Below are 26,806 nucleotides of genomic sequence, written 5' to 3'. Positions count from 1 at the left end.
TTAAAATTCTTAAAGACTTTCCTTCAAGCCTAGACCACACTGCATAGCCCAACACTCCTGTGAGGGAGGTATTGTGCGTATTGTGTGTAGAAAAGTCCTAACGAATGATTAGCTGCAAACAGTCAAGTGATGAACTTACGTTTCCTGCACAGTGGTTAAATAAGAGATCAGGAGCAGTGTCATTCAATGCATGTGGAAATGAGTACAGTATGTGTATGGCTAACTGGTGGTGAGTTGCAGCATGGTAAAATCATTTTGAGATGGTTTCATCTTGGTTAGAGCTTGGGACTTGTAGGCAGAAAATACAAATGGAATAAAAGTATCATTACATGCTTTCTGAATGCTTGTCTAAATTAGATCTGAAATGTCTCCCTGATGATCTGTGTTAAATATAAATATTTTCCTGTAGCTTATTGAAAGGGAAATACACTTAGAAGTCTAAAAAAGCCACTATTCACTACTTCAGAAGTTAATTATATCTTATTTTTGGTGAAAGTGAAGATTTGTTTCAGCTGCTCACATTTTACTGGTCTGTATACTTTTGACCAACACATTGATGCTCACCTTACTGGTTGTCAATTTTCCAAAAACTAGTTTAAGAGAAATATTAAAATTGTATATACATTTTGTCTAAAAAACTGAGATTTCATGTATTTTCAATTTTTCCCCTTTTTTGAAATTCAGATTTTGAAAACTTTACCTGCTCCAGTTGCAGTTAAGCACATAGAAGCCGGAAATATGCATTAGGAGGTTGGGGACACAGCTGGGAGGAAAGTTTGGGATGGAGGGGACAATGTGTGGAAGTTAGGGGCAAAGGGGACACGATGCAGGGTTAGTGGTAAAGGGTACACAGATTGAGGGTGTAAGGCAGGGGTGGGCAATAATTTTGAAAGGGGGGCCACCTCACAAATTTTGGAAGTGGCCATGGGCTGACCTGGAAGGGGCGGGGCCTCTGGCAGAAGGGGCGGGGTTAAGAACTACTCTGCTGCGTATGGTGACCTTATTTTCTGAACCACATGCAGTTAGTAAGAACACTTTAATTTAAATTATGAAACAGATTAAGTATTTTAACTTTCTCATGTTAATTTATCAAACTTCATTTTAAATAAAGTAAAATATTATGTCTAACACACAAGATTTCAATGTTTTCTCTATTTATGGGTGGGGAACCCTTTTTGGGTCTGGGTCGCTGACCCACAAAAAAATCAGTTAGGGGCCATACAAGTGACAAGCAAAAAAACTCCTCCAAAACCCCCCAATGCTCACTGATGTGGCCCCAAAAACCTATTGATCTCAGATGGGGGGGCGGAGTGGCCGGGAGGGGAGCTGGGCGAGCCAGGAGGAATTGGGGGGGGGAACTGGCTGTTGGGAAGCAGGGCTGTGGGGGGGGGGGGGCGGTTGGGGGCAGCAGGGCTGGCCAGGGGAGGTCAGGAGAAGGGGAGAACCGGCCACTGGAAGCAGCTCTGGATGGGGGCAGTGGAGCTGGCTGGGGTGATGTGCGGGGGGGAGGGAACCGGACGGCGGAAGCAGGGTTGGACTGGGGCAGTGGGGCTGGCTGGGGGAGGTTGGGAGGAGAAGCAGGGGAGAACTGACTGGCTGGGAGGGGGTTGGGAGAGCAGGGCTAGTCGAGGGGGATTGTCAGGGGCAGCGGGTCTGGCCAGGGGAGATTGGGGGGCCTGCGGAAGCAGGGCTGCTGGGGGGGCGCGAGGTCGGGGGTAGCAGGGCTGGGTGGGGAAGATGGGGTTGGGGAGAACCAGCCACCGGAAGCAGGGCTGGTGGAGGTACCGGGGCTGGCCGGGAGAGATCGGGAGGGGAAGTGGGGGAGAACTGGCCAGCCTGGAGGAGATTGGGGGAAGTGGGGCTGGCTGGAGGGGTAGCGGGGGGGAGCGAATCAGCCGGCAGGAAGTGGAACTGACCCGGGTGCGTGCAGATCCCAGGGCGCTGCCCATCCCGCACATGGTCCTGGAGAAGCATGAGTGGGTCCAAACCTGGGGATTCCATTTTGCACCCCCCTCCCCAACACGCCCCCTCGAGAAGTTGCGAACTGCCTGGCTGGTAGACACACTCACACAGCCTGAGCACATCTATCAGCCAGGCAGTTTGCAACTTCAAACAGATACACCTAATAATAATAAAACTTACCTAATGAGAAAATACCAGACATTTTATATGTCCGGTATTTTCTCAGTTTGTTTCCCGGATAGAAGCCTGAAATACTGGACTGTCCAGTACAAAACTGGACACCTGGCAACCCTACCCCTCCTTGCACCCTTCCTTCTAGCCTGATACCCCCCCCCCCCATATGCTCCTTCTCCCGCCTTCCGGAGTGCATGTGTGGCGCCGGGTCCCCCAAGCCCTGGCCCGGGCTGGGTGGAGGATGCAGCCGGGTGAAACAATGAACAGTTATTCATTTTTCATTCTTTTTTAAATATGCGTTTATATTTTTGGGCTGCAAAAAACAGTACTGAAAAAAAAACCAGGTTCCAACTAAAGTAGAAAGTTTGGGAAACCCTGGTCTAGCCAGCTTTCTGTCCATCTTACAGTCCATTTATCCAATCCATATTCCCTTAACTTGCTGGCAAGAATATTGTGGGTGACCATATCAAAAGCTTTGCTACAGCTGTCACTGGAGGCTTCGGGAGGACAAGAAACAACTTACTTGAATATTCATAATTTGTTTAATGAATATGCAAATATGCAAATGAATGTTACCTGGACTCCAAAAGCTTGTGAATGGATTTACTGGTCCCTGTGTCAAAGTTTGGGAACCTCTGGTCTACACTATTACATCCCTACTCTGCTCATGGATGGAAAATCTTAGCGGGAACACTGCTCTAACCCTTTTTAAATATTGGCATCACATTAGCTATCTTCCACTCATTAGGTACAGAAGCTGATTAAAGGACAGTTTACAAACCACAGTTAGTAGTTCCACAATTTCACATTTGAGTTCTTTCAGAATTCTTGGGTGAATGCTGTTACTGTACGCTGTTAGTCCTGTTACTGTTAAGTTTATCAATTTGTTCCAAAACCTCCTGTAATGTAATGTAGAACAATTCCTCAGATCTGTCACCTAAAAAGAATGGTTCAAGTTTGGGAATCTCCCTAAAATCCTCAGCTGTTAAGACCAAAGCAAAGAATTAATTTAGTTTCTCTGGAATGACCTTATTGTCTTTGAGAGCTCCTTTAGCATCTCGATCATCCAAAGGCCACACTGGTTGTTTAGCAGGCTTCCTGCTTCTTACATACTTAAATGTTTTGCTATTACTTTTTGAGTTTTTGGCTAGCTGTTCTTCAAACTCATTTTTGGCTTTTCTTATTATATTTTTACACTTAATTTGACAACATTTATGCTCCTTTCTATTTTCCTCACTTGGATTTAACTTCCACTTTTTAAATGGTGTGTTTTTTATCTCTTACTACTTTTATTTAGTGGTTAAGCCTTGGTGACACTTCTTTGGTTCTCTTACTGTGTTTTTCAATTTGGGGTATACATTTAAGTTGGGCCTCTTTTATGGTATCTTTGAAAAATTTCCATGCATCTTGCAGAGATTTTATTTTTGTCACTGTATCTTTTAATTTCTGTTTAACCTTAATTTTGTGTAGTTTCCCTTTCTGAAATTAAATGCCACAGTGTTGGGCTGCTGAGGAGTTCTTCCCCCTACAGGGATATTAAATTTTATTAATATATTAATAAATATTAACATTATGGTTAGTTTCCAAGTGATCCAGTTATATTTACCTCTTGTAGCAGAACCTGTGCTCCTCTTAGGACTAAATCAAGAATTGCCTTTCCCCTTGTAGGTTTCAGAACCAGTTGCTCCAAGAAGCAGTCATTTTAAGGTATCAAGAAATTTTATCTCTTCATTCCTTCCTGATATGACATGTACTCAGTCAATATGGGAATTGCTGAAATCCCCCACTATTATTGAGTTTTTATTTTGATAGCCTCTTTAATCTCCCTTAGCATTTCATAATCACTATTGCTATCCTGGTCAGGTGGTCAATAATATATCCCTGCTGCTATATTCTTATTGTTAGAGCACAAAATTATTACTCACAGAGATTCTATGGAACTTTTTGGTTCATTTAAGATGTTTATTTCATTTGATTCTACATTTTCTTTCATGTATAATGCCACTCCCCCACCAGCATGACCTGTGCTGTGATGCAGGGGGAGGAGGCAGTGGTGAGGTGGGTCCTTGGCTCAGAGAAGAGAGGAAAGTCCACCAGGCCGCAGCCAATGCTGTGAGCGGGCGCAAGTGTGGAAAAGCTCTGGATGCAGGGCAGCAGCCAAACCACAAAGGGCTCTTTGTGCACTGCCGGCCTTCCTCACAGGCAAGGCAGAAGCAGAAGGAACCCCATGGGCAGCATGGTTCGCAGCAGCGGGACGTGCTTGTGATTTCCTCGCTCCTGCGCCCACCTAGCCCCCTCACTCACCAGCTTCAGCTCAGCTCCCACCATAGCAAGGAACCTGCGCTGGTGCTCCAGCCCTGTCCCTCATGCCGAGACCCCAAACACCTAACCCTGCGGTGGGGAGAGTGGGCAAGGCTGGAGCATCAACACTAGCTTCCTGTGGCTGGAGTTGGGGGGGCGTGGGAGAGCCCCGAGGCTCCCTACCCGCTGCTGATTCCCTTCCCCTTCTCCCAGCTGGGGGAACAACAGTGCAGGGACGTGCTTTAAGGAGGCTTTCCCTGATTCTCGACGGGGGTAAGTATAGGGGTTGGAAGTGTAGGGTTCTGGCTTGGTGGGGTGGCTGAGGCTGGAGCACCATTGCAGACTCCCAGTATGGCTCCTGCCCCACTCTGCTGAGACCTGCACCCCCAGCTCCCTCACTCACCCCCCTGCTCAGACCCCACACCCCCAGCCTGCTTCTGCCCCCTCCTCCCTGGCCTAGACACCTTGCCTCCCCCCCCCACACACACTGCACCCAAAAAACTCTATCCAGCAGTCCTATTCCTTAAATCACAGGTTCTCGACCAGGAGTTTGCGAATCCCTGACGGTATGCAAAGGTCTTCCAGGGAGTACATCCACTCTGCATAAAAAAATATTATTGTTTGGTGTTCCGTTGTCTCAAAAAGTTTAAGAAACACTGCCCTAGAGGCTAATTTATTGTAGAAAATGTGATGTGTAGTTAACGGCTATATCAGCATATCATAAGACCGAGGCTGTGCACTACTTCTAAGATTTAAATGTCTGACGTACAAATATGGTAACCAATATTCTACCTGAAAATATGCTTAACTAGCCCAAGTTAGTTGCTTTCTAATGGACCTTTGGGTTAGCACAGAATTTGAGCATTTGACCATCCATACAAAATGTATCCTTTCTGAAGACTAATTGTAAGCATGGCTATGTATACTCTGCATAATATGTTTCATCATTCTGCTGAAGTGTGCTTTTTAATCCAATCTTTACTGGAAAATCTTTTGGTCCTGTTATTGTGGGAAAAAAACCCTTCCAAATGTAAACTGAGTGCAACCATTGTAGTGATATCTTTCTAAGCTTGTAACCAACTTGAAATGATAGTTTTGAGAGATGTGAGCTCCCTCATTTATCTCTGTGTCTTTTTAAACTTTGAAACATAACATTGTCCAGTTAGATGTCAAAGTATTCCAGTACGCATTTCATTTTAGGAAAAACATTCAAACAACATGATTATCCCAGTTGAAGCAACCTTCTTTGCCTTTCAGTGCCAAGAACTTCCATCACCTTCTACCCAGCTTCTGTCTTCTCTTCCTACAATTTCCTCAATTTAACACAGTTCTGCAGCTTGTTGATGAGTGAATTTAAGACAGGCAGCATAGCATGATTTTAAATGTCTTGCTACAATCAGTGCATTTTTTTGTTTTTTCAAGTTCAAATTTAAATCCAGAAAAGAGTGTATCTTTGTTTTCCTGAAATGGTTGGGGAATTCCTAATCTTCTACTTTTGGATTGCTGCAGAAACTATTGCTACAGAACCATTTAGGCCAATCTTGCCAGACTGTACCCAGGGCCCTGATGGGAACTTTATTCCTAACTTCACTGGTCTGTATGTGGAATGACAGACTTCTGACTTCCTTCTCTATAGGCCCAGATTACTCCTCTGCGGGATGGTTACCAGGTACTGAATCACTGTGGCAGGCCACAACCATTCCATCGAGCAGCCGAAGTAACCATATCAGAAGACACAGTATAGCTTCTGACAGCGGGGATACAGGTATTGGGACCTCCTGTTCTGATAGTGTGGAAGGTGAGTGAAGCTTCTTTATATTCTGAAGTTAATCAGTCTTGTGAGAAGAACAGATGAACTCAAATGTTTTAAAGGCCACATCACATGTATCTTAAAATACTCCCCCCCCAACATTGTTAATGAACATGAAATTGCCAATTTTTATGAGGGGGTCGAGAAATTGTTTTGGTTAGATCTAGTTAACTTTTATTGTGTGGGCCTTAACTTCTCTGTATCACAAAGTAGTCTGTGGTCTGGGAGTAAAGATAGTTAAGTCACAGGACTGGGAGATGGAGAGAAGTCTCTAAGGTACTTTTTTGTCTTCTATTCTGGGAATGCAAATTGCATTTTAATATGGGGCATCTTATGAACTGGAAAAATTCATTAAAATTAAAAAAAAATCTGGAGAGGGATAAAACTTAAGTTTGGGCCATATTGTATCCCCAAGATTTCTCAAACTTACTCCTATCGCACAATGAGTATAAGGGGTTTAACCTCTACAACAGTAATATTTCTACTCCTGCATGGAGTGCCCCAGAGCAGAAAAAGGATTAGGAATGAGTTGGGTCTGTATTGAATAAGGATAGGCCTAGTGTACTCTTGTTCCCCTCTTTTCAACAGGGTTTTTTAGGGTAAGGTAATGCACATTGGTACTGTATTTCTTTCTTCTGGAGGGCCTTTCTATACTTGGAAGCCCCTTTTTTTTCTCCTTATTCCCTTCCTGTGGGTTAACGATGAGAAGGAGTATTCTGGTCCTGTAATAACTGCTGTACAGAGAAGACATGTTCTCTGTTGGCTAATTGTTATGGATTTGTATTTCAATCTGTGTGAGTTCTTAACTCTCCTTTGTGTCAGAGCTAGTTAGAGAAATCCTACTTATTTAATCTGATTGTCAGCTCAGCTGTAAAAAATAAGTAAAATTTTATAAAAAGGTCACAACAACTATTAACAGGGAAAAGTAGAAAAGAGACAAAGATTAAATTAGTCAAAATAAAAAGGTTGACTAATAGAATTCAAGAACGGTGTAAAAATCTTTCCTGGTAAGCAAGACTGTGTATAACCAAAAATTAGCAAACCAGAATTGGTTTGTTTAAAAACTAGGTCTAATTTGTAAACAACATTTTAAAAGGATTAGCTGTTTTACCCATCCTTCCCCTTTGAGTTCCTGACATCACCTCCAGTGTTTCCTGGGACTTCAAGCCTTTGTCATCCTGATACACTAAGAGATGTCCTGAGCAGAGAGGAACCCAAATGACATATCCACCTTTGCCAGCTCTGCAAAGTTCCAAATGCTTTCTGCGATGCAAGAGTTTGTTTCTCTGTTCCCTATGTTTTTCCTTCCCCACCATATTTTCCTTCCCCCACAAATTTTCCAGGTCACAGAGTGACTAAGAAGACTGTGCTGTATCTTTGATTCTCCATAAAAGAGGTTGCAAGTGAAAGCACTATCTAGAAACTATTTTTTATCTTTGTTGTTCTTTTCTCTCCCCTCTTGTGTGGGTGTTTGTCTTGCTAGTCTTCTAAAAAAAACCAAAATCCAGCTCTAACACCATGAGCTCCAGGTGATCTACTAATTTCTTCTCTCTCTCAAATTACCATTTGCTATAATTTCTACATTTAATGATGCTTTTATATACAGTCTGTTTCAGTTTCCCTTAGTTCCCTGGCTTGTTAGCTGTTTGAAAAGGTGCATGTTAGTGGAAAGGACTTCAGGAAAAATGTGATTATAAAATACAAGGCTGTAGGACTGAGGGGATAGGTAGAAAGTATATGAATTTACTTCTTTCTAACTGACTAAATTTAAAGTTGACTGCATCTTTCAGGAACAAATTGGAATCGCTGAATCAGTGTTGATAGGATTGCCAGACCAGGGTTGTAGTTACAGACCCTCTGTTCTAGCCATCTGTTTTCAATGTGGGTGCTAGGGAAACAGTCCTTAGGGAACAGATTCTGCACAAAAGATTTTTACATTTTTTTGACAACGCTGCAAATTATTACAGCTTCTAGCAATTCAAGGGAGACTGAAATGTGAGATTACCTCACTTATTCTGAAGCTACTAAAATAAACTATTCTTAATTTTAAAAGAAATGTATTTTATTATTGTTAACAATATCTTGAGTTTTCTGAAAATAAAAGGTTTATTCAGTTGTGCAGAGCTGTAGTAAATGCAATGCTGTAATATGTTGTCTGATTCAAAGAAAGAAATTAAAGTTACTGCTTTAAGATCCATTTTTCTGTTTTACTACTGTATTTTCATAATTTCTTTAATAGTTGGTAAAATCAGTTTTAAATATGTGTTTAAATTATTACAAAAGCATTCCTTTTTTAAATCTGGAATTGTAGAGTTTAAAAAGAGAGTTCCAAATATTTTTTTCTTAGATTCAAATTACATTTTCAGATTGAGTGCAGAAAAAGTTTCATAATGTCCAAGAGGAAGAGACAATATTGCTTAAAATGTAGCTGTTCCCCTGCAGCACTGGGAGGCCAATTATAGTATTGTGCTGGTTCTGTGTATTAGGGATGTCAATGTGCAGTTGACTATACGATTAACCAATAAGCTTGGTCTTATCGGTTAATCTTGTCGACTACACATACTTCTCTCCCCTTGCTGCCTCGGTATTAGGGGAGAGAGAGAGCTGGAGCCGGTGCCCATGAGGAGCTGGCTTTAAGCAGGCTCCCCACGAGCATTGAATCTGCCTGCCCCCCACAAACTCACGCTGCTGCTTTTGATAGAAGGGAGTGAGAGGGTAGGCTGGAGCCTGATCCATGCGAGGAGCCAGCTTTCAAGCAGGCTTCCCCACAAGTGCTGGCTCTGCATACCCACCTTCCCCTCCCCCCCACTGCCTCCTACAGAGGCATTAAGGTGGGACAGGCAGGAGCCTGTGCTCGAGGGAGCCTCCTTAAAAGCCAGTTCCTCCTAGCATGAGCTCCATGGTACCATCCTCTATGTCACTGCTTCTAAACTGGTTCCTCTGGTAGACCGGCTCCTGCCTGCTATCTTGCGCTGCACCCTCTGGCTACCTCTAAACTACACCTCTCTGTCGACAGAGGGATGTAAATTAGACGTATCGAAAGTGCAAATGAAGCTGGGGGTTAAATATCCAGTGCTTCATTTGCATAATGGCGGCTGCCGCTTTTTTTCGAAATGGGGCTTTTCAGAAGAACCCCCCCCCCCGGCAGTTTAGGTGGGGCATTTTCGACAGAAATGCCCCGTTTCGAAAGATTCTGTACTCCAGTACATTTCTGTCGAAGAGTTTTTATGAAAAGCCCCGCTTAAAAAAAAAAAAGTGGTAGCTGCTATTATGCAAATGAAGCACGGGATATTTAAATCATTTGCACTTTCAATATGTCTAGTTTACATCCCTCTGCCGACAGAGGGGTGTAGTTTAGATGCAGCCTCTGATACAGATGCAGCAGTGTAGGGTTGCAGGAGGTTCCCTGGAAGTGTAACTGCTCGGATTTCATGTGGTTACATGACTATTAAACTACACTATATCTAACATCCCTACTGTATATGAAAACCAGGAAATGAAACTGACCAGTTGAGTTGCATTGTATATGCCGAGAAAAGTGAGTATATGGGAAAGTAAAGATGTTATATGTTGAAAAGGTAACAGACTTCAATATGTATCCTACCTTAATCATCTGATATTAGTAAAGCTTTGTATTTACTATATTTATCTTCACTCAGAGTCTCTTTAACTTTTTTTCCAAGAAATGGGGATGGACATAGATTTGTAAACATACATTGAGGCCAAATTCTTAGCTATATCTCTTGACTTTAGATAATTGCTAACTCTGCAATGAAGATTTGTGTGAGCTTATTGGCAAGAAACTTTTTGTCACTGAATGATTTTCTTTAGATTTTTGTATATTTTCTGAAAAGAGGAGTATGGCTAGCTATCTCCAGCAGGTGATTAGGGCCACTAGCATACAAAGGTGTACAACACCGCCTCTCCCATCTGACTTCTCAGTATGTGTCAATGTCTACATGAAGCATGGTGTTTTACCATCTTGACTACCTTCATTGTGGCACATCCTGTGGCACAATTCATATGATCAGAAGTGCAAACTCACTGATGCTTCCAAAAAACACCAGTGAATCCCACTGAAGAATAAATACTTCTCCAGCATTAAGTATTTACTTCTGCTCTGTCAGGAAAAAGACACTTTTACCTATAAAGTGGTGATAGTGTTTCTTTTAAAGAAAACAATTTAGTGTAGATTTAGGTGAAACACACATTCCTGACTGTCAAGTTAGATAATATCTATCCAACACAATGGAGTTTACTCACAGGAGCAGAGTGTTGCTTTCCAAAATTGGAAGGAAGGAAACCAAGAAGAGAGAGGCTTTGTTTCTTGGCTTCCTGTGCAGTCGTGGAACTACTCCATCAGTTTCTGTCTGTGACCTGCCAGTATCCAAAGGCTTAGGGACTATTTAACTCAGGATAGTACATGGATTTCAGCTTCCAGCTTTGCTTATTGTGTAGCTGAAAACTAAGAGTACAGTACACTAAAGATAATGGGAGTACACTAAAGATAATGGGAGCTAATGGCATTTGTCAGGTCTACCAAAATTCAGGCCTCTCAGTGCTCTTTTATAGTATGTCATCTTGAGTTGTATCAAGACAAATGGTTACATTCTGACTAAAATTTGGTGGTGCTGGTAGTGAACACACATCCTCCATCTTTCTTAACATTGCACTAAGCTATGATAAGCAGGCACATTCATTCAGGCATCCTTCAGTCATTACAAAAAGAAGCTATGAAGGATAGCATATAAGGCGAAGAAACTGCTTGAGAAAGAAGAGAAAGGTTAGAAGCAATGGAAACCATAATTTAACAGCTTCTGCAGGCTGTGGCATATCCCATGTGTACCTGGAAATGTTGCTATCAAGTTAAACTAATTAGATGTAATAGTGACAAAAAAAAAATCAGCTCAGAATGTGAGGTGTGTCCCCTTTGGACCTCAACCATCCTTTTAAAATAAGCTCCTGTTCTATTGTTTAACATTGCAGAGAATCCAACTTTATGCAAAGAATAATAACTGTACATCTCGTGCTAAATCTACTCCTTTGAACAAAACAACATTTAATTAAACACAATAATGTATAGCTGAATTGTTGTTGTTTTTTTCTGGATAATGCATTTTTTCTAAAGTTCAGCAGTAAAAGTATTAAAAAAAAAAATCGAAGGGATGTTCCATTGTTAGAATTGTGACAGTCCTCCTGAAGGCCACTTCTGCAGATATCTAAAGATCAGATTTTCAAAAACATTTATTCACATTTTTATATAAAAATAAGAAGGTGCATCTATCTAATGCTCAAGTTCTCCTACTTGAAAATATATAAAATAAAATTAACCAACAGAACATGTCACCCCTTCCCAACCAATGTCTTCAGAACTTGTGTATGATTGTACGCATTACAACCACAACTTGTGTGCATACAACTGTGTTTTAAGATTTAAATCAGATTATCCAACTTATAAATATGTTTCTCCCATGCAGGAAATTCTTTCGTAGGAACACAGTGTGTCAGTCTGCCAAAGCATCGGACCCTATGAATCCCACTTTAATATCTACTTCATGTACCCTTCATGTTTAGATGGCAGAAATCTATTTCTCAACTGAGAAGTTTGTGTTGGCAACACTGGGAAATAAGTTTGTTCAAGTAGACAGACACCTGAAAAAAGACTCTGTTGGTTTCTCACAAAAAGCCTGATCCCAAAATTTGTGAAGAAACTTCATTTGAAACTGAGTTTAAAAATGCTTAAAGTGGTAACAGACCTTAATGCTTCCACATGGCTTTTGTTCAAATAGATGTATAATAGTACATATAATAATAGATATTTGCCGCAGAGCTCTTTCTACATTTAAAATGTAGAGCCACAGTGGGGTAAGCTCCTGGGAGCAGCACTAGCCCGAACTGAAAAGTCCCAGCTTGCTTGGGCTCTGGGACCGCTGCGGCTCTGCCTCCCCTGTCCCCCCATTTTCTCCCCCGCAGTGCGGAGATGGTGCTGGTTCTCCACAGCATTGGCTCCTGCTCCCCGCCCTTGCTGCCTCTGTCTGATACGGGGCAGCGGGCGTAGAGTAGAATCGAGTAGTCAGGTAGTCAATCAACTACCTGATAAGCCTGTGCTTATTGGGTAGTCGACTATCTGTTTACATCCCTAGATGTAGCCCCCTTGTTTTTGTGTATAATTACATAAGTTTAAATGTGAATGGCAGCTTTACTTGAACTAATCATATGGCTTCTTTTTAATTCCTTGCATTATAGTCAAGGTACTGCAACAAGCAGTAAAGTGAATTTGTGTTGTAGGCAGTGATTTCCTCTCTGCTAAGCATGAGAAGAATTGATGATGCCTGAAGTTGCAGCTCCTAATTTTACAGAGAAAATATCACAGCCTTTGTAGATGGATTTGCAGTCATTGCTTTATCACACCAAATTCACACTGCAGCCAGACTGATTGACTTCCTCCTTTTATTGTGGTCATGTAAACAGATTGCTGTCATCACTGTAGAACTGAACTAATTATCATGGAATATTCCATTTGAGTAATGTAGCTTAAATAGTACGTGTTGATTTTAACTATGATTTTTATTAAATTAAAAAGTTGCTCAGAAAGAAAGGGTCAGATTCTGAACTTTCACCAATGTCAATAGAGGGATGACTCAACTAATATCATGTGTAAAAATTGTTCTGATAATAGAATCTGTCTCCAAGGCTTGCTTCTGAATGGCATATTCCTTTATATTTGATAATCATAGGTAAAGACTTCTTTTAGATTGGTCTCATCAATGGTGAAGAAATTAGCAACATAGATAGATTATTTAATTTTTTGCTGTAATAGACTCGAGAGGTAAATTCTCTCTGTTCCTTCTCCTCCCCCCATTCCTTTCAGACCGAGGAGGAGGATGTGTGTATGTGTGTGTGATGCATATAATTACATATGTAGAGCAGTGAAGAAAATAAATCTGAATAGCCCAGATTTAGGGGAGGGGAATGATTTGGAAGTCTGAGATGCTTGACGTTAAAAAAACAAGAAAAAAACTACTTGGGCATCTGCTCATTGGATGCTAAATTTGCAGAACCAAAAAGATGATTAGAAGCAATAGCTCAACCAAGTTCTGTTTTGATTAGCTTTTTCATACAGAATAGAACTGACTGTGTAGAAGTTAGTAGGTAGACTTGATTTGAGAGCTATGACTAAAGTTCTGTGCCTATTATTTTTAATTTTTTTTTGTATTGTCACTTTCAGGCCCGCTGTTGGGGAGGGACAAAGGGGACAACTGCCCTGGGGTCTGGTGATTTAAAAGGGCCCATGGTTCCTGGCTGCTGCCACTGCTAATGTGGCTGCAGCAAGAACTGTGGGCCTTTTAAATTGTTACCGGAGTCTTAGGTGGCACACTCCAGGTGACTGCGGTCCAGGTGGTGCAAAAACCTGCCCCTTCCACCTGAGGCCTCGCCCCTTCCAGTAGCGTAGAGCTGCCTCCTGCCCTCTTGCCCAGGGGCCTGGCAGTTCTGTTAGCCCTCCAGTCACTGTATTTGTTCCCTATTCCCACTTTTATATACTTAAGCCACTGGTCATAAGGAAAATTTCTTCTCTATGATTGAAGTACAATGAATGAAGTGAGTGTGTCTACTTCATGAAAAGTACAAATTAAGAGCATAATTGTTGAGGGTTTATTCATATTGTTTCATAAATTTGAATTGCCAGGATAAATATATTTAATTCATAAATATAAATACTAGGACAGCTCTTTCAATTAACGATTAGAGGCTTAATTTTCCAGTTTCTCCTTCATTTTAATTTGTGCCACTTTATTATTTACTACAGCTGTATGTTCTGTAGGGATTGAAACCGGACACAGCACTAGAAATTTTAATTTGTAATGAGCAGTCCATTCAAGAGTGGTGATGAACACGAGAAGGAGAACCTAGCAAGGAATTTTTAATAATTTCAGGGTTTTTTTAAGGACAAGATTTATTTTTCTAAATGTATACATTTTTCATTTTCTCATAAACATTGTACTACAAACGAAAGGTGAAACCCTGTTTCCCTGTGCAGTCTGAGCAAACAGCTCTTTTGCTTGGAGTTAAGCATGTGGGAGGGCATGGAAACCATGGACTAAGTGTCACCTGTGTCCCACAGTGTTCGTGGTCAGTGGGTCTTTGAAATTCCTGGATCTGCTAGGCATGCCCATCCCTCCCTGCCAGTGTAACTGTAACTAAGCCTCTCAAGTATGAAGAAACCCACTAGCTTGTCTCCATAGTATACAGGAGGCAATGAAGAAACTGTTCAGGGGCTCATATATCAGGACCACAGGGGTCTCTCCTTTTTGCCATTCTTCAGTTTTGGAGAATTTTCTCTTAAGGGCTTGAGTCTTCATTTCAGCTAAATATATATTCAGTAGTTGGTTGTTTGTGGGTTTTTTTTTTTTAAACAAGGTACAGTAGACTTCCGATAATCCGGAACCTTTGGGACCTAGGAGGTGCCAGATTATCGGATATGCTGGACTATCAGGAAGTACTATAAACTGGTTATATATATACTGTATACAGTATATACTGTATATAAAGTGTTTTTAACCTTTTTTTATTGTACATACTGTATACAATATACTGTAATGTTTTAGTTTTTTTAACCCTTTTCGCTCAGTTCAGCTGCTGCCTTGACTCATTTTTTGCTGAAGCTCACTCACTAGGCTCTTGCCATTTTGATGCTGGACTATCAGGAGTGCCGTACAATTGGATGCCAGACTATTGGAGTTTTACTGTATTTGGTGAGAATGCGTCTGTAGCTCCTGCCCAAACAGTGTCTAGCAGCAGAGAAAGAAACAAAACAATGTTCTGCTAAGGTGCAGAACAGTAAGAATATTTTCCATATCCCATGCAGTATGTCAGTGTTGCAGTAGTCACATCATAAGAAGAGTCTGATATCTGAGGGGTAGAGGTGAACTGAGTTTAGTTTCTAATCCTTGTATTTTAGCTGTCATAATATAGGGTTATCAGCAGGGGAAAGTATTTTTGGAGAATTTTAGATTAAAATCCTACTGCAGTTTATAAACCTCAGTACATTCTCTTTGCATTCCTGGGATTTCTCATAACTTTGCTATCATTACACTCTTGTATTTTTCCATAACTGAGTTTTAGAGCAACAGTGTCAGAGAAGTTCTTACTTCACTTTCTAGCTATGTTCAAGAGGCACCAGTGCAAGTTAGTGGTAGGGAGAGGAATGGAAACTCCACTTCAAGTACGTATTCTTAAATTTGTTTTTTATTTGAAATGTTCAAACTTATGGCTATAGTCATTTTGGTGCAAGCTGATGTATTCATTCTGGTACAATGTGCCATTGTGAAAATGTTGGGAAACTCCTCGTTCACCTTTTTGTTAGTACATGCTTAAAAGTTATTGCTTACTTTGAGGTTATGTCAGACAGCCCTATGTGACCAGGTTTGAGCAGCAACAGTTGATGATTGGGTACAACACAGACCTGAATTAAACTTGTTGCTTAACATTTGTTGCCTTCTAAATCTTTTGCAAACAAGCAGGCAATATCACCAGTACAAACACTGGTGAAGAAACAGAACAAAATTCTGGAGGCTTTCTATTTACTGGAGACAGGAGAACCTTCAGTGAAATGCCAAGAACTACTAAGATGATGAAAAAGGATTTAATTGTTCTTTACAAGTCAATCAAGATTTAGCTATTTTAAATAGGAAAAAAAATAATGAAATGTCAGCATTTTATTATAGAAGAATAATGAAACAATTTTACAGACCCCAAATAAGTCTGAATGCTCTTAAGGCTTTAAGGTTCATTAACTGATTTCGATGTCTTAACATTTTCAAAAAATACATATATTGAAAAAGAATTTTTAAAGAGTGGACTGTAAAGCAAGTATTTTTATTTGGTATTACATTGAGGGTTATGTATTCATGTAATAAGTGGTGCATACTGTCTCTCTAGGCATATAACTGCAATGCTTATGTTTTGCTGTTTGTTTTTAAGATATAATTTAGAAGTCAGAACTATTCTCCTTTCTGCATGCAGGTCTTTTGAGTCCAATATTCTTTCACTCTGAGTTGAGCAAGCAAAGGGAAAAGAGAATATCAAAGATGAAGCATGTGGACAGGAAAACACAATCTTTCCCCCAGAGAGAAAGCTTGCATTAAAGTCTTCTCATTACTGTGAAATCCTTAAATGTACCTTTACCTCCAGGCCGCTGACAAATCTCCTGTGATAAGGTGACCATATGGAGGCTACATGGAAGTTTATTGGCTTATGTTAAGACCCCCATTGATCTGCAAACGATCAAAATCTTTTAAACTACTTACTTGCTGCTGCTTTATTTGGAAATCACGTGATGTAAAGTGGGAAAATTACTCCATAAGGTTTTTTTTATTAAGATTTTATCCTTTTGTGCTGTTATTGGAGTAATACTGTATGCTTTTAGCCCAAAGATCTATGCATAGTATTTTGGTTATGAAAACAAGTATTTGTGAAAGATGCCATATATAGTTTTTATAGAGAACACAAAAGTTATTTTACAATTTTTCTGTAGAAAAAGTGGTAGTTCATAACTTTTTGAGTTACTGCCTTTCCCAAAATTTTAGTTGCACAGATCAGAAAAATAAGACATGATAGTTAACCAGAAAACTCATTCCTGGTTTAGCTATCAACCCCTTTTATATCCACTTCAATGCAAGTAAGAATAAATTTCTAGTACATTTTTTCTAGCGACAGGGAAAAGAATGACCTGAGGGAACAAACTACCTAAATCATATATTTGACTTTTCCCTAGACAGTAACAAATTTTTTGTTTTATAACTCCCCTCCTGCAAAAATAAGGAGTCCTGAGACACCTTAGAACCTCACAGATTTATTAGGACATAAGCTTTCATGGGTAAAACCACTTCATCAGCTGAATTGGAATGGAAATTAAAGAGGCAGGAGTATACATGTAGGAAAAGAAGGAAGTTACTTACCAAGTTCAGGACCTGTGTTAATGAAGCCAATTCAGACTGGGGGAATGTGGCTCACTCACAACAGCTCATGAGGAGGTGTGAATGCCAAGAGACAGGAAATTGCCTCTGTAGTGAGAGAACCAATTTAAATCTTTTTACAGTCCTAATTTAATTGTATTGAATTTGCAAATGAATTGCAGTTCTGCTGTTTCTCTTTGTAAGTTGAGTTTAAAGTTTTTTGGTTTGTTTGTTTGTTTGTTTTTGGTAGCAGGATGGCTATTTTTAAATCCATTACTGAATGTCCAGGGAGGTTAAAGTGTTTCCCTACAGGTTTATGCGTTACCTCTATAGATGTCTGATTTGTGTTCACTGCCTGGGGATGTTGTCAGTGGGAGCTGCGGAGGTGGTGCCTGTGGGCAGGGACAGTGTGTAGGGCAAAGGTACTCGATTTTCTGCAGTTAGAAAGTTGACAACCATAACAAGAGGTTGCAGAGATTCTTCTCTCCTCCTGTTCTCCACAGCACCTTCGTGCTCCTGACGGGAGTATATTCCCATTTGAAGCACAGGTTCTTCTCCCATTCCACCAGCATTCCATCAAGCAGTAACTACCAAAAAGGGAGCAGGACAGAATGAAAGTGGAGCTCTGGCCCTGAGTCCTCCTGCATCAGGCAGCAGTTGTCAGGATGCTGTGTAGACCTTTTAAATATGTGTTGTAGCTGGCACTGAGCACCTAGGAGGAAATCTGGATCCTTTCTGTAGGTCAACCCATCTTTACCTCATCTGGCAAGTTCCATGCACTAAATGCAACAATCTGGGTCAGTATTTCAAATGAAAACGTTTAGCAGATTTGCACATGGGTGTATGTTGATCTCAAATATGTCCAAGGTGTATATATTTCTAAACTGCTTTATCCAAAATAATTAGCACAGTTTCTATCAACATGTGAGAAGGATGAGAAATTTTTGTTTCTTTAGTTACGTATTTTTGGCATTTCTGCCCAAAATTATGCAATGTCTCAGTGGTCTAGAATTACATCCTTGTGCCTAACGTCTAGATTGCTAAAGAGCTGGCTAGTGTGCAAATTTTATTTAATAGGTCTTGCTGTGTAGAACAAATACACTTACTTGTACTTGAGCTGCCATTGCTAAAAGAGAGCACAATTTATTGTTGTTGATATGAGCCCATGCATCATAAGACTAAACATCCTGTGGATGTTTACTGGATTATGTGAAACATGGATAGATTATTAATGGTGCATCCTCTTGCACCAGGCTTATCCCATTGCTATCAGAGATTAAAAATAGTTTGTATTTTTATTCAGAACCATTCTTGTAGACTAGCATTAAAATGATGAAATTATTTGCTTTCAATTCAGAGCAAGATTTACATCTTTCCTATTATTTTATTGCAGGATCACTCTAAAGATCCTAGTAAGGATTTTGGATTGTTATGCTCAGTGATGTATGAACATTTACGCAGTCACCCTATATATTTTTAATAGGGTGAAAAGGGCATTTTAAAGTAAGGTTACTTTGAAAAAAGCATCCCTATAAAAGTGTTGCCTTTTTAAGCAGTAGATCTGCTTTTTGAATGTAGTCAGTTCTATCTGCTGGTGTTAATGTCAGAAAGGGTTTTACTTTTGTTAGCAATGCAGAACCAGCACAAATGATGTGTGAGTTCAATTCTGTTCCTTCCTGTGCATCATTATAGTACTGCCAGTAAGAAAAAAAATCTGTATTTGTAAACTGAGCCCATTTGATTGAGACATGATAGCATGCTTATGTCAAAAGTCAGTAACATGAATCCGCACTTACGAACGGGGCTTTCTTGCCCCGGAGCTCGCAGGCAGCGGGACCGCCCAGAGCGCAGCGGTCCCGCCACCTCGACCTCTGGGGCGAGAAAAGCTGCTCCGGGTGCCCCTGGTCTGCTGGGGACCGTCTCCAGCAGACCAGGGACACCTGGAGCAAAGCCGGGAGGCGGAGGGGTCCCGCGCCTCTGAGGCTTTGCCAGAGCAAAGCCTCAGAGGCGCAGCACCCCGCCGCCACCGCGGCTTTGCTCCCTGTGTCCCTGGTCTGCTGGGGGGGGGGGGCGCAGCTAGTGGCCCCCCCCCCCAGCAGACCAGGGAGACTTGGAGCAAAGCCCCGGGCCTGTGGTAGAGCAGGTGGGGCGCTGCCGGTTGGTCCCGCAGCACCGCTCCTTGGCGCTACTGGACCAACCCAGCAGCACCCCAGCTGCTCTGCCCCAGGCGTCCCCAAGTCAGCCGCTGCTGAAACTGACCAGTTTCAGCAGCAGCTGACTTGGGGATGCCTGGGGTTCTTAAGTTGAATCTGTATGTAAGTCAGAACTGGCGTCCAGATTCAGCCGCTGTTGAAACTGATCAGTTTCAGCAGTGGCTGAATCTGGACGCCAGTTCCGACTTACATACAGATTCAACTTAAGAACAAACCTACAGTCCCTATCTTGTACGTAACCCGGGGACTGCCTGTATTTGCAAAACAGGGCTTATTTCTGAATTCCTAAGGAGAAGTGGGACAGATTTAGTTGTGTTTTTTAATTTTTTAAAAAATTTAACATTAAATACTTAGTTTTGATTGAGTATGTAAGGGGGAGAGAGGGATTTCAGACTTCATTATCAAACCAATAACTCTAAAGGCATCAGCTATTAGTGACAGTTAATAAGTAGTGCATTTGTCTGAGTGCTACAGGAGTGGCCTTATAGTGTGAAAACTTCTTCTGTTCTAAGGCACATGAAATCCTGGAAAGGAAAATTGGGGGGTTGAATTTTAATAGGCAATTAAACATAAATTGGAAATTGACCAGTCATTAGACTCAGAAAGGTGGCAAGCGCCATTATAACAGACACTAAAAGCATTATTAGTTCTGTGGGCTATGGTTGAGAATCAGAAGGCAGTTGAATCAGGTCCAGAACTGCCAATGGCTCCTGTTTTGTCAAAATTGAAAAGGCACATAATGCATTTTGCATAAAGTGTCTTTGAGTCAGGGCTGGCTTTAGGTTTTTTGCTGCCCCCCAAGCAAAAAATTTTTTGGCCACTCCCTACCCCCCGCTCCACAAAAAAACCAAAAACTACAACACCGGGAAAAAATTCTGTTTGCGGGGGGGGGGGGACACCGAAGTTGTTGAGCAAAAAAAAAAAAAGGACTCCAACACTTAAGCCAAAAAAAAAAAAAAATTTAAAATAAAACAGCATGTCCCCTTTAAGAGTGAGTGCATGGATAGGAACAGGGGAGCTTCCCTTAGGTCTTTCGGCCGGCAGCCATTTTGTAGGACCAGGTAAGCATGGGGGCTGAGGGTATTGAGGGCTGGGGACGGAAGGCCAAGCGCTGAGTGTTTGTAGGGTTGGCAAGTGTCCGGCATTCTTGCCTCCTGGCTGGGGGAAAAAATCAGAAAATACTGGACGTCTCAGGTGTCTGGTATTCTCTAAATTTTTTTTACCGGACAGGAGGCGAAAATACCGGACTGTCTGGGTGAATACCAGACACCTGGCAACCCTAGGAAGGGGACGTCCTACCTGGGATTTCCACATGATGTAGGCGGGGGGGTGGCTGATGGCCGGGTCCAGGCTGCGGGTCTGGCGGAGTGGAGCCTCCGCTTAGAGTGGAGAAGCTCTTGGAGGAGGTAGCGGCTGCTGGGGAGGAGCAGGACTTAGGAGACAGGGCCGGCCAGCAGGCTCCGGGGCCGGGTGCGCATGGTGCCAGTAATGGCTGCGCTAGTTGCCAGGTGTCCGGTTTTCTACTGGACAGTCTGGAATTTGCGCCTTCTGTCTGGTAGAAAAATTCAGAAAATACCGGAGATGTGCAACGTCTGGTATTTTCTGAATTTCTGGCTGGGTGCCGGACGGAAGCCTGGTGGGGGCGGGGGACCGATTGGGAGGCGGGGCCGCGATTGGCGCTGGGAGCCCTGTGGTCATGTGCAAAAGCCGGGCGGGGTGGGGCGGGGGCAGTGGCTGGAACTCCCAACCACTCCCCCCGCCCGGCTTCTGCACGCGACCAGAGGCTCCCAGTGCCAATCACGGCCCCGCCTCCCAGCTGGGAGCCTCTGGTTGCGTGCAGAAGCCAGGCGGGGAGAGTGGCTCCCAGCCACTCCCCCTGCCCGGCTTCTACTAGCAACTAGAGGGAGTGCCTGCCGGGGGTGCGGCCTGTTGGACTCCGGGGGCCAGTGCGGCCCCTGGCCCTCAATCTCCCACAGCTCTGCTTCCTGCCCCCCCTCCTCCCAGCCTGCCCCGAGGCACCCGACACCCCTCCCACGAGCCCCGCCTCCCGCCCCTCTTCTTCCCAGCCAGCCCTGTGGTCCCTGATCTCCCCCCCCTCCCCCCAGCTCTGCTTCCTTTCCTCCCGGCCTCCCTTCCTCCCGGCCAGCACCGCGGCCCCGACCCCTGCCCTCCTCCCATCCCCCTTCCTCCCAGCCGGTCCCTCCCCCGCCACGCACAATCAAGTGTGTCCGGTATTTTGCGAGGGGTCTACTTGGTATCCCTAGCTATGCAGCTGCAGTGTCTCCCACGGCCCTTTAAAATCAGCGGGGCAGGGCATTGTTGGGGGTGGCGCCGGCTGCTTAGCAACTGCCGGGGAGGAGCAGGAGAGGAGACGGGTGGCTAGCAGACTCCGGGCATGCATTGGTGCCAGCTGGCTGCGCAGCTGCGGCGTTTCCCGCGGCCCTTTAAAATCAGCATGGCGGGGCTAGGCGTTGCCGGGGACGGCGCCAACTGCTTACCTGAAATGCTGCCCCTGGCAAAGTGCTGCCCCAAGCACCTGCCTGATTTGCTGGTGCCTAGAGCCGGCCCTGCTTTGAGATATGCATATTCATATTCATAAGTCAATTTTCATAGAATAGGGAGAGGCCATAATGGGTGCAGAGTCTGGAATGGGGTTGTGACCTGACAGGGGGTGCAGGGGGTTGGGTTTGTGACCTGGGACTGGGAGATGGGGATGCCAGGTGTAGGCTGTGGCTGGAAGGCGCTTACCTTAGGTGGCTACCGGCCAGCATCCCAACAGAACCCTGGGGCAGGCTTCCTCACTGCCACATCCCTGCATAACGCTCTAAGTGGCCAGTTGCAGGGGCCGTATGTTGCCACAGCCCAAGAAGCTCTGATTGGCTGGTTTCTGGCCAGTGGGAGCTGTGAGATTGTGCTGGGCAATGTGCAGAGAGTGCAAAGCCCTATGGGTATGTCTACACTACCCCGCTAGTTCGAACTAGCGGGGTAATGTATGCATACCGCACTTGCTAATGAAGCCCGGGATTTGAATTTCCCGGGCTTCATTAGCATAAGCGGGGAGCCGCCATTTTTAAATCCCCGCTGCTTCGAACCCCGTGTAGCGCGGCTACACGGGGCTCGAACTAGGTAGTTCGGACTAGGGTCCTATTCCGAACTACCGGTACTCCTCGTGAAACGAGGTGTACCGGTAGTTCGGAATAGGCACCCTAGTCCGAACTACCTAGTTCGAGCCCCGTGTAGCCGCGCTACACGGGGTTCGAAGCAGCGGGGATTTAAAAATGGCGGCTCCCCGCTTATGCTAATGAAGCCCGGGAAATTCAAATCCCGGGCTTCATTAGCAAGTGCGGTATGCATACATTACCCTCCTAGTTCGAACTAGGAGGGTAGTGTAGACATACCCTATTTTAGTTGGTTTTGATCCATTCAGGCACTAGGATTGACTGACTTGGCTTTTGCTACAGGATTAGGGCCATGGTATGGAATGATATGGCCAAAACACTGCAAAAATGGGTTCAGAAGGCTGCATTGTTCCCGGTAGGAGCTTGAAGGGACATAACTCTGCAGGTATGTAAGGCCTGTGACACCTTTTAGCATTGAAGTTGCCTGCCTTTTACTGCACTGTTGCAGACTGCTTTCATGCAAGGAAAGCACATTACTCTACTAATGTTATGAATCTTATGTGGTCTGTGATTTTAAAAAACACACACACAAGAAAAACAAATCATCTTGACGTGAACACATAAAAATAGAATGACAGAAAAGACTCAGACTTGTGCATTTACCTCATTAGGGTTGTTAAATCTCCTTTGGAAATAAATGACAAATTGCTTATTATTGGATCTGAAGAGTAGCTAATTTTATCAAATAGATCTTAGGCTGCAGATTACGAACTACTTCTCGATTTCTTCTGCCTGCAGCTTAGTCTGAAACTGTACTGGGAACTTGAATGTTCTCAGGGAAGGAGTGACCGTTTTGCTTGAAAACTAAGGGGAACATCTTCCATTACTTCTCAATTTGAAAGTACTGATTTTTGGCAACTAATGGGCCTATCCTTAGTAGGAGTGTTAGATAGTGTGTAACTGAATAGTTGTGTAACCCTCATGAAATTTTAGTGGGGCTGGCAGCCAGTGCACTCCCAACTCACTCCTGGGTAGCCTCCTGCCACACCCTGCGCTGTGGCCTCTTTATCATAGGCAACAGCACAGAGTGGCAGACAGGAGCCAGTCCTTGCGGGGAGCCAATTTAAAAACTGGCTTTCCACGCAGACCGGCTCTGCTTATCATCTTGTGTTGCTGCTTCTGATAGAGGCAGCAGCACGGGAGTGGAGAGGCAGCACCAGGGAGCTGGAGCTGGGAGGGAAGGGGGGGAACTGGCTCCTGCCTGGCCCTTCTCCTCCCCCGCCCCCGCAGCCTCTGTCTCTGTAGGAGGCAGTAAGTGTGGGGTGAGCAGTAGGTGGAGCTGGTCTGTGCATGGGAGCCTGCTTGAAAGCCAGCTCCTTACGCATATCTCCTCTGGCCTGTCCCCCTCGCCCTCTCCACAGCTCTTGCTCTTCCCCTTGCTGCCTCTGATACAGAGGCAGCAAGGCAAGGGAATGCATGTAGTTGACAAAATTTACTGTTAAGCCCAGGTTTATCAGTTAATTGTATAGTTGTCTACATGTCGACATCCCTAATCCTGAGCTTCTGCATGACTGCGGGGAATTAAGATTTCTGAAACTTGCATGATCCGGCTCCCTGTTACTTCAAAAGGTAAATTAATAGCCTTGGTCTAAGTAATGGTCATCCGTTATTTAAACCCATTCTCTAGTCATACATTATTCATACTATATTGACACTTCTGAATTAACTGATTTAAAAATGGGTTCTCAAAACGAGAGCTGGAAGAAAGTGGAGTACCCTGCCATTGATTTTAAAATTCCCAGGAGAAAACGAAAGATGTTGAAACTAAAGAAAAGGCCAGACATGCAGCCTGGTCACACACTAAGAAGTGAGGCGTCTTCCCTGACTGCATGTTGTATTGATTTCTGGTTTGGAGACTGCAGACCTTTCAGAGTCTGTCAGAGATTACTGCAATTAGAGGGAAATCAAGTTGACTAGAAGTAAAAAAAAAAAAATCTTTGTAGCCCAACTTGATTATTTTGATTTGGACTGAAGTTCAGAAAATAAGTTTCTTCTTTTTGTGTTACACTCTCTTGGCAACAGTTAAGAGTGTTACATGGAATGGTACCAAGGCATGCTTACTCCTTTACAAAGGCAAGTGTATATTGGGCTTTAGTTAAACAGAAGGCGGAACATAGGAAAGTTTTTTGTGAGCAGCTATAATGTTACTTGTTGCATGAAAAAATATAATACTAGTCTTAGCTATTATAAAGATATAGAAAAGTGATAAGCATATTGGGCTGGCTATCTGCTCTCGAGGTGGTATCCTGCACTCACTGATCCATGTAGATCAGCTTTGACTTTGCAATCCTGGCTAGTCTTTGTCCAGTGAGTCTGGTCCATGAAAGCTCATCACCTATTAAACCATCTTGTTAGTCTTTAAAGTGCTACATAGTTTTTCCTTTTGTTTTTGGAAAAGGGGGTAGTGTATTCACTCTCTAGTGGAGGCAATGAAATAGGAATATTTTAGCAGGAATGTGCTTAGAGGTGGGACTTCATGTGGCTTAGGGAGAATTGCTGACCCGTTCAGAAGGATGCTTGGTAATTATACTGGGTGAGAACTGTCAGTGCATGACCTAGATTATTTGTACTAATTTATTAATAGAAAAAGGATGCTGGAAAATGAAGGTCTTTGATTGCTAATACATATGATTACATTGTGGTTTTTTGCTGTGTTGATTTAAGGATATTGGAGAAACCAGTTGGCTGAGGTAATACCTTTTATTGTGCCAACTTCTGTTGGTGAGAGAAACAACCTTTCAAGCTTACAGAAATTGGTCTGATAAAAGATATTATTTCATCTGCCTTGTCAAAGTTAAAATTACTCTAGTGTGAGTTATTCAGCATTGCCTGTGGAAATTATCTGGATATTTAATTACAGATATGTTAACTTTTTCAAACTAGGATTATTTGTCCTCAACAGTAGATTACCAGGACCTGCCATAGACTTCAGTTATATTTTGCTAGAAGTTTAGTAATGGCCTACAACCTAAAGGTCATTGGTTTATTTACAAAATATTTTTGTTACTAGTGTATCCTTTGCACTGTAGCTTAGTAAGTAACCTTAGAAAGATGATGAAGTTGATTGATGTAGTCTCAACAGTTTGTATGGAAGTTAACAGTGCTCCTAAGATGATCAGATCACCTAGGAGGAAACAGTTGTTGAGTTTGTACGGCTAACAAGTGGAATTTGTCTACATTTATTACTGACTTATCATGACATTGATGTGTTTTTGTTACTATACAATATTGACTTGAAAATAAACACAATGGAATGAAGTCTCCAGATAACTCATTAATGTGGTGATTGTGACTTCTCTCTGACTGGATGTTCTTTTTCCCTGTAATGTGGGCAGAACATTGAGTGTTCTCTTACCATATGCTCTCCTCTGCTTTCTTTCTAGTCCACTACTTATGCTATCTTCAGAGCTCTTCTTGTCCATTCATTGACCACCTCTTCCTTTCCTTCATGCTGCCATCTCACCCAGCATACTCTTCTTGATGCTGGTTTACAAGGCACTACAGCTCACATTCAAGTCTTTCTATGAAGCCTATTTCTGTACTAACTCTGAAGATTAGCTGGCATTTTTACGTTTCTTCCTATTGCTTAGTTAGAATTGGGGTCAAGGACTACTTGTGTAGTCTGTTCACTGTGGGTGAATTTGACATTATGGAATTTACAAGTCAATAATCCATGTGGGACAGTTAAATCAATGTGCCAGACTGTGTAGTTTCTAAGGATGTTACCATGTAGCTATTTACACAATCAATAAGACTAGGCTCACTGGTTAATCCTAACAGCTACACCCCCCACTTTTTCCCCACTCCAGTATCTGTAGCAGGATTTACCATGTGCGGGGGCCATATTTTGTTGAAGATCATGAAACGACAGCATAATTAGAAGGTAACATTTTTCTGAATTAATGGGCAAGGGTGAAGCTAAAGTACTAGAGGTGTCAAATATTTTATGTAGAACTGCTGCTGGGTTTCTAAAAGTTTTACAGGTGGAAGGATCGAAGACAGTGGTTCCCAACCATTTGAGGCTGCCGGGCGCCAGGGGGCGGGACACTTGTGCGCGCCCGGGAGCGCCCCCCCCCATAGCCGCGTGCCCGGGCACGGGGCCCCCCAAGCGCCGCACGCCCGGGGCCAGCATGCCCCCCCCCAGCGCTGTGCGCCCGGGGCCGGTGTCCCCCCCCCCCATGCGCCGTGCGCCCAGAGCACGGGTGGCTAATT

General features: G+C 43.1%; 1 protein-coding gene across 7 annotated transcripts in view; it reads left to right on the top strand.

The window, feature by feature from the left end:
* The window catches only part of CEP85L (centrosomal protein 85L), a 229,318-nt gene that overhangs the window by 76,260 nt on the left and 126,252 nt on the right, over nucleotides 1-26,806 (top strand). For 6 of the 7 annotated variants that reach the window (XM_075924054.1, XM_025184651.2, XM_025184650.2 and 3 more), the window contains one exon: nucleotides 6,074-6,235. In XM_075924054.1, coding sequence (XP_075780169.1) covers nucleotides 6,074-6,235 — 162 coding nt within the window. Of the gene's footprint in view, nucleotides 1-3,804; nucleotides 3,844-6,073; nucleotides 6,236-26,806 lie in introns of all 7 variants that reach the window. The other variant, XM_075924056.1, reaches the window with a different exon arrangement.

The sequence above is a fragment of the Pelodiscus sinensis genome, chromosome 3 (genome assembly GCF_049634645.1).
Source record: "Pelodiscus sinensis isolate JC-2024 chromosome 3, ASM4963464v1, whole genome shotgun sequence".
NCBI classification, from domain to species: Eukaryota; Metazoa; Chordata; order Testudines; family Trionychidae; genus Pelodiscus; species Pelodiscus sinensis.
This window is presented reverse-complemented; position numbering and strand designations above follow the sequence as displayed.